Source organism: Rutilus rutilus (genome assembly GCF_951802725.1).
Source record: "Rutilus rutilus genome assembly, chromosome: 8".
Classification (NCBI taxonomy): Eukaryota; Metazoa; Chordata; class Actinopteri; order Cypriniformes; family Leuciscidae; genus Rutilus; species Rutilus rutilus.
Genome location: NC_140222.1, coordinates 31,528,371 through 31,536,249, shown reverse-complemented (window position 1 = coordinate 31,536,249; position 7,879 = coordinate 31,528,371). Strand labels below are relative to the sequence as shown.

Below are 7,879 nucleotides of genomic sequence, written 5' to 3'. Positions count from 1 at the left end.
TGTTCTATCGGGTTGAGGTCAGGACTCTGTGCAGGCCAGTGAAGTTCCTCCACACCAAACTCATCCATGTCTTTATGGACCTTGCTCTGTGCACTGGTGTGCAGTCATTTTGGAACAGGACAGGGCCATCCCCAAACTGTTCCCACAAAGTTGGGGGCATGAAATTGTCCAAAATGTCTTGGTATGCTGAAGCATTAAGAGTTCCTTTCACTGGAACGAAGGGACCAAGCCCAACCCCTGAAAAACAACCCCACACCATAATCCCCCCTCCACCAAACTTTACACTTGGCACAATGCAGTCAGGCAAGTCCCGTTCTCCTGGCATCCGCCAAACCCAGACTGGTCCATCAGATTGCCAGACAGAGAAGTGTGATTCGTCACTCCAGAGAACACGTCTCCACTGCTCTAGAGTCCAGTGGCGACTGCTTTACACCACTGCATCCGACGCTTTGCATTCCACATTGCATTGGTTTGGATGAAGCTGCTCGGCCATGGAAACCCATTCCATGAAGCTCTACACACTGTTCTTGAGCTAATCTGAAGGCCACACGATGTTTGGAGGTCTGTAGCTATTCGCCTTATTCACCTTGAACGTTCCACCGAGCCTGAGGGGTACACTTACCACTTCCGGGAGTTCTCACAACGCGATTTATCTCAGTGCAATGGCGCCTCACGGCTGTGTTCCCCAATGTAAAAAAAAAATATTGCATTACAATAAGTGTGTTGTGATTGTCAAAACATTTTTAGTAACTATACTGAATTTTATTAGGTTTAGTGACAACATGTTACAATGTTTACATGGTACAATTTCTGGTAAGCTACGCTTTTTTATTATTTCAATTCAATTCAGTTATTGTGATTTGATTTGATATTAACTCATTTGGTATTAGGTAGGCTACACAAGATAGGCATTACATTTTCTCAAGAAAAAAACAACTCACCTAATGCTGTAAACATACAGAGAGCCATATCAGCTGGCAGTATTATTTAAGGTTAAAATAACTCAAATTAAATATAATGCGTTTTTTTATTATAATAACAACTTTATTTAATGATATAAGTACAAATTTAATAAATATGTAATATAGTAGGCCTACACATATTTAGCAAAATACTCTCTATAGCTCTTTTTTTCTTGCCAACTAACGTGCTATAGCCTCGACAATGGATAATACACATCAGAAGGGTTGTAATTTTAAGGTTAGTTTTATTATATGTCTGGAGCTGCTGAATCTTCTATAGAAGATTGTATGCGTAGGAGTCAAACTTCCGGGTTTGTGTACCCCTCAACGGCGTTCGAGTTTTCAAAATGGCCGCCAGGTGAATAAGGCGAATTGACTCTGCAGAAAGTTGGCGACTTCTGCGCACTGTGAGCCTCAGCATGCGCTGACCCCGCTCTGTGATTTTATGTGGCCTACCTCTCCGTGGCTGAATTGCTGTTGTTCCCATTTTGCTTCCACTTAGTTATAATACCACTAACAGTTGACCGTGGAATATTTAGTAGTGAGGAAATTTTACGAATGGACTTATTGCACAGGTGGCAACTGATCACGGTACCACGCTTGAATTCACTGAGCTCCTGAGAGCGACCCATTCTTTCACAAATGTTTGTAGAAGCAGTCTTCTTCTTCTTCTTCTTCTTCTTCGTTTGGTGTTTTATGGCAGTTGGCAAACCAACTTTCGGTGCATTACCGCCACCAACTGGACTGGAGTGTGAAGAAGCAGTCTTCATGCCTAGGTGCTTTCTTTTATACAACCGTGGCCATGCAATTAGTAATTGGAACACCTGAATTCAATGATTTGGAGGGGTGTCCCAATACTTTTGGCAATAACTGTATGTATATATATATATAAAAAAAAATATATATACACATGGTTGTGCACACACACACATATAATATATAAATATGATAAATTCATATATATATATATATATATATATATATATACAGACACATATATTATATAAACAAACTTTTATGTTAGAATCGATTAATCAACAGCACTAATACAGTATATATCATGAAAAAGTTAACTTTCATGTTTTTCTTGAAAAAAAATATTTAAAAAAATATTTTCATGGTAAATATAGAGTAACTCAGAGAGCATATTAATTGATGAAATATTATTTATGATTAATTTTAAGAAATATTATAATTACTTTTAAATTACTGTTATGTCTGATGTTAAATGGCTAAAATATTTTACCCAGATTTATTTGATTTTTTTTACACAATATAGACCTTATGCACCAGAGAAACAAGGGCGCCGCCATCTTTGGAATATTGTCTTTTAACTTCCGTTTTGCGGTCGCTCTGTATATTTATATGGCATTTCTGTCCAGGAGTAATTAGCTTTTTAAGTGGATTTACTTAATGTAAAGTTAACGAAAGTTATCATGAGGACTGTAATGTTTAAAGCAGATGACTTAACAAATGTAAATCGACCGGGAAGATTTTAAAACGAGCCGTTCATTAATAAACACGCAAAACGCTGTGAAAATACAGACCGGAAGTCAAAAGACAATGAGCGCAGCGCTGAAAAGGGGCGGAGCTACATAAGGTCTATAGGCCTGTTAATTATGAAATGGATGTTTATGGATGTCAATGTTTTAAGTCTTCAGATTCATATATCATATTGGAAAAGCCACCAAATTTGAAGAAAGACGCGTTATATCATTCATATTATACTGTATCCATCATTACACTGTTTTTGTTATTCTAGTCACTGACTCGCGCTTACTTTAAGTAAAATTAAAAGAAGAATGCCAAGAACCTTTTACCATCCGCAGATGAATGATACCCAGTAGTGCTGGTGATTTACTCTTGTCCTCACACCGCCTCTGATTGATTGCTAGTCGTTGGCCCTGAGACCACATCAGAACATCAGTCCCAGCTGTCACGGACCCTCTTTAGATATCGCCCTCTGACACACCGTACGCCCTTCCACCTTTGATTTACAGCGATGACACATTCTCACGTCTTCGCGCCTGATTAAAAGTATCCCATCTGACGAGCCTCCAGCAGTCGAGCGTTTGGTCAGGTATAGGAGCGAATACACACCAGCTTTTCCTCAGTGCCATGGACAGAAAACCCTCAGGATGCCTTCTTCCACGTCTTGCTTTTCTACTTCTGATTGGTGCTCTCAACGTTCACACAAGAAGCCTCGCAAGTCCAGGTGAGTACATTTGTATTACTATTTTAAACTATGACAGATTGAAATGAAGTTCTTGGTTGGCTGATTGTAAGCTAAACTGCATGTTTCCAATTTTACAGAAAACCAGGTTTTCCATTCAAAGGACGATTCTGACATCCAGAATCAGATTTTGGCATTTTTACTACGGAAAAACATCATGCCTGTCCAAGAAAACGATGTACTAGGTAAATTAACAGGATTATCTGAACATCTAGACAAATTGAAAATGAATTTTAAGCATCTTATAATATACAAACCGGCACTTACTTACATGTTCTTGATGAATAACAGGGCTCGGGCGGGCCAGAAAAATCACAGAGCTGCAGGAGGTATGTTTAATTCTGCTTATGTGCAATTAATGGAAAAAAGTGTATTTTAAAATTCTGTCATCATTTACTCACCCTTATGTTGTTCCAAACCTGTATTCATTTTTTTGTTCTGCTGAACAGAAAAGTAATCTAAAAGTAGTTTGATTATATTACCTAAACTGTGTAATGTAATAGATTACGTTCCTAAATACAATTTTCAACATGTAATTTGTATTCAGTAATGTATTTATAATTTGTAAGTAATCTACCGAGCACGGCAAATTTATGAATAAGAAAAATGATTGTGAAAGCTAATTGTCAGAAATCCTCGTTTCAGCTTGCAGTCCTTCAAGAGGAGCTAAATCTAGAAAGAAAATTGGTGTCAAATGCAATAGAAAAAGAGAGATCTATGACCAGCAAAAGAGATGATGGTGAGCTTTACTTTTTTTATGAACACACAAAAAATTATATCTTCAAATGAAGTGTCTGTCAAACGCATAAATACAAATGCTTAATTTTTCTATTTTATTTTTAAGCCTGTTTCTGGAAATACTGTGTTTGAGGATCTTAAAGTGAAGAGCCGGGAGCAAGAAAATCTGCAAAATAATCAAATGCCTTGAAGATGTATCAAACAACTAGAACATTTTTAGATATGAAATTCATAATGTGTCATGATAATCATGATAGTCATTAAATAATGTACTCATGACTGTACTCTTAAAACAAAAATGTATTTTATTTAAATGCTATATCAATAAAAAAAATCTAGTGAAATTGATTGATGTTACTCTTTTATCTTATTCTTTAGTGATCTTGAGCTCATAATTAAATGCATGAGTGAATATTTTTACTGGAATAATTTCTAAATAAATGTAGAACTGATTGTCTTCTGCTTTGAATGAAATGAGCTCTTGCCTCCCTCTAGTGTTGAGACTGTGTTGAACATTCCAAATGTGACGCATATTTTCCCTTACCATAAACACATGAACATATGAAGAGAGAGGATTACTGAAATAAAATAATGTCCATAAATAATTGAATTAGAAACGCTCTTTAAGGAAATTCTAAATTAAACTAACTTGAAAATTGCCAAACAAGAATTAGGTAAATTTTTTATCTTTTTTAAATTATTATTATTATTTTTTTTATTTTTTTTGGGATATTTTCTTTTCACAAAAAAAGAAAAGAAAAGAAAAAGGCACTGTTTTAATTTTCAATAGGGACACCTATTGTCCCAAATTGCATTATTAAAGATTTCTTAAAAAACAAAACAAAAAACAAACATACACATTGGAAGACAAAGTCCTCTACAAATGCACATGATGAAACGATGCACATTAATGTGAGTTCTAAAACTATTTTACTGGCATTCAACTGGCAAATCTGATAAACAGAAAAAAAACACAAAAAAAACTCATCAGGACGGATGCAGTCTTCCATGTGGGCTGCACTGCAGAGCAAGATATGTGTAGAAAAGGGAAGAGCTATTTCCAAATTATGGTTATTAAAAGCATGAACGCATCCATTTCATCCAGACAGTCTTCAATACTTGCGAGAGGTAAGTTCAACATTGCTAATTAATTTGTTTCGGTAACATAAAGAATAGTTCACCCAAACAATTCTGTCCTGTCATTCCAAACCTGTATGAATTTCTTTCTTTAGTTCCAAAGTTGTTTTGGACCCCATTGACTTCCATTGTATGGATAAGATAAAAAAATTTGGGTGAACTATACCTTTAAAGCATGGTCGGTCTTTTGGAGGGGAATATCAGAATAACCTTTTTAATTACAAGTGAAGTAGCCTATATGCTGCAATTTATTTTTCCGTAAAATAATTATTGGTCAACTGTTTAATGAAGACACGTGCTTTGCAAATATGTGATTCTTATACTAACATGTACCTATATTTGTTCCCTAGTTTGAGAGTATGTGGTTCACGTTTATTCTACTTCCGCTTCTGCCTCAGCTCACCCTCAGCGCTCACTGTCCCAGTGGGTGCGTTTGTGATAATAGGGGTGCCACAAAATGCATTGGAGACATCAGCGACATCCCCCCTCTCGACCCGAAAACAACCTTTCAACTCTTGCTAAAAGACACAAACATAAAGGTCCTCAAAGACCGAAGTTTTCAGTCGTTGTCTCTTCTGCTACGAGTAATGATCACGCGTAGCGCTATTGACACAATTCAACCAGAAGCCTTCTATGGTGCTCCACAGTTTCTGTCTATCAAATTGTCATCAAACGCACTCTCTGTCTTCCCACCCAAGGTGTTTAGTGAGCAGAGCAACTTGGAGCAACTGCTGCTAGATGATAACCAAATAGTTGCCATTAGTTCAGAACTCTTCGAGGGGTTGGTCAACCTAAAAGAGCTGGATTTGAGCAAGAACCGCATCTCCCAGCTGGATGCCAACGTCTTCCAGAACTTGACTGAGCTGATTTACCTAAACTTAGCTGGTAACCGACTAAGGAACCTCCCAAAGACGCTTTTTCACAACCTACGTCAACTCAAATCTCTGGTACTCTTATCCAACCAGTTGGAGACTCTGGAAAGTGGTTCCTTTGACCATCTAAGCAAGCTGTGTTTTTTATCGCTTCAGAAGAACCAGATCCGAGAGATTCCTCCGCGTCTTTTCTGGCACTTGCCATCCCTGCTCAAACTTTCAATGTCGGGCAACCAACTCCAGTATATTCCAGCCGAGAGTTTCTACTACTTACCCAACCTGACCATGCTCACCCTCTTCAAGAACCCCTTGATCTCCCTACCTGACCAGCTGATGGGCTACATGCCGAGGCTCCAAGAATTGTACCTTCACGAGACTAGTCTTGTCACTGTCCCTTGGAACCTTTTTGCTAACATGACAAACCTACGGTTTCTCAATTTACACTTGAACGACAAGTTGAACTTCCTACCAAAAGACCTCTTCTGTTGTCTGCCCAACCTGAATAAACTGTCCCTGAAAAACAACGACCTTCGGGCGCTAGAGCCGGACCTCTTCTCGAATTTGACTAGTCTTCAAATTCTAATGCTTAATGATAACAAGCTTGAGTCTCTCCCAGCAACAATCTTTTGCAATACCCCAAGACTAGAAATATTGGACCTGAGCTGTAACCATCTAAAGTATCTCCCCGGAGATGTTTTCACACACACAAGGGCGCTGAATGTTCTCTCTCTTAGCGGCAACACATGGAAGTGTGATTGTAGCATTATGGGTATTGCAGAATGGATTCGCGACAACCCAAGGCTAGTCAATGACTCGGACAAAGGAGTAGCATGCTATGAACCGTACCACTTACAAAACCATTCGCTGCAAACATTGACCCATGCAGAGCTCAAATGTGGTCAGGTTGTTTCCCAGACAATGATTATGACTACAAGCATCATTTCCACACAGGCTCCTGCAACATCAACCCCACAATCGTCTACGGCTTCAGGCACAAATGCAAGAACTACAGCGACTTCAACTGCACCTTCAATTGCAAGCACTTTTGCAACAACAGCCTCTCGCTTTTCTCCTACTTCTGATCATATTTACATAAAACAAGGCAGCGACTACAACAATGATCTGGCGTTCTACGAAAAAATTGTTTTGGATAACGGACCTGAAATTGTTCACAACAATCATTACGGTGGTTGGGTGTACCTGTGGACTGTCCCGTCGACCGGCCCATTTAGTGGCTTCATGACGGCTTTGTACATTGTTCACTTGGTCACAGGTGTAGTACTGATTGTGGCCACCTGGTATGCTTTGTATCGGCTTCATAAGGTGATGTGGACGTTACAGAAAGTCACTATGGGAGACAATCAGAGAATAATGGCTAGAAGAGTACGAAGCTTCAAAGTCGAACTCTAGAGGAAGCTTAAAGTTAAGTTGTGTTTTCACATTATTATGCATACTAATTCCACTCTACACATATTTATGAGGAATACAAAAGTCTATCAAGCTTCTATCTTGCATTTTTTATACAAGTTTCAATTACAAATGATGTTCAGCACAACACTTGACGTGAAAAGCTAAATGAATTTCTTGTTTCCGGGTGTCAATGAAAATTAATCTCATGGTTTTCAATATGGTCTCAGAATTATGTATGTGTACACCGATATATAATGAGACTTGATTTTATGACATACTAAAAGCTAAGCATGACCATAAATGTGTAATCATTTTTGTAAGCATTCATGTATGCAGCCATTTACAATGAATCAATTGTTTATTTTTAAGTTTTCCTTTCTGCAATCTTTTCATTTCAATGCTTTACACTCACAAAACTGATATGGACACACCCTTGGTGGGTGTTTGGAACATGTTATCTCTGTAAGACCAAATAAAATGTTTCTGTGCCTTGAGAGTGTTTTCTTTGCCATCTATGCCACCTGGTG

At 38.1% G+C, this 7,879-nt stretch overlaps 3 protein-coding genes across 3 annotated transcripts in view; all 3 read left to right on the top strand.

Annotated features, from left to right (window-relative positions):
- Positions 1-7,879, top strand: part of LOC311296162 (coagulation factor XIII B chain-like) — a 409,206-nt gene that overhangs the window by 115,849 nt on the left and 285,478 nt on the right. The gene's annotated exons all lie outside the window — the stretch shown is intronic.
- On the top strand, positions 3,081-4,106 carry uts2d (urotensin 2 domain containing; the record flags this gene model as incomplete). Its single annotated transcript, XM_084415820.1, has 5 exons — positions 3,081-3,177; positions 3,276-3,380; positions 3,487-3,524; positions 3,841-3,934; positions 4,040-4,106. The coding sequence occupies 5 exons, from the start codon at positions 3,081-3,083 to the stop codon at positions 4,063-4,065; spliced, it is 360 nt and encodes a 119-aa protein (XP_084271946.1). The 3' UTR covers positions 4,066-4,106.
- Positions 4,935-7,846, top strand: LOC311296149 (uncharacterized protein). Its single transcript, XM_084417816.1, has 2 exons — positions 4,935-5,061; positions 5,421-7,846. The coding sequence occupies exon 2, from the start codon at positions 5,430-5,432 to the stop codon at positions 7,350-7,352; it is 1,923 nt and encodes a 640-aa protein (XP_084273942.1). The 5' UTR covers positions 4,935-5,061; positions 5,421-5,429; the 3' UTR covers positions 7,353-7,846.

Coding starts and splice junctions, on each gene's coding strand:
- LOC311296149 (XM_084417816.1), top strand. CDS start 5,430: ATGTGGTTCACGTTTATTCTACTTCCGCTTCTGCCTCAGCTCACCCTC.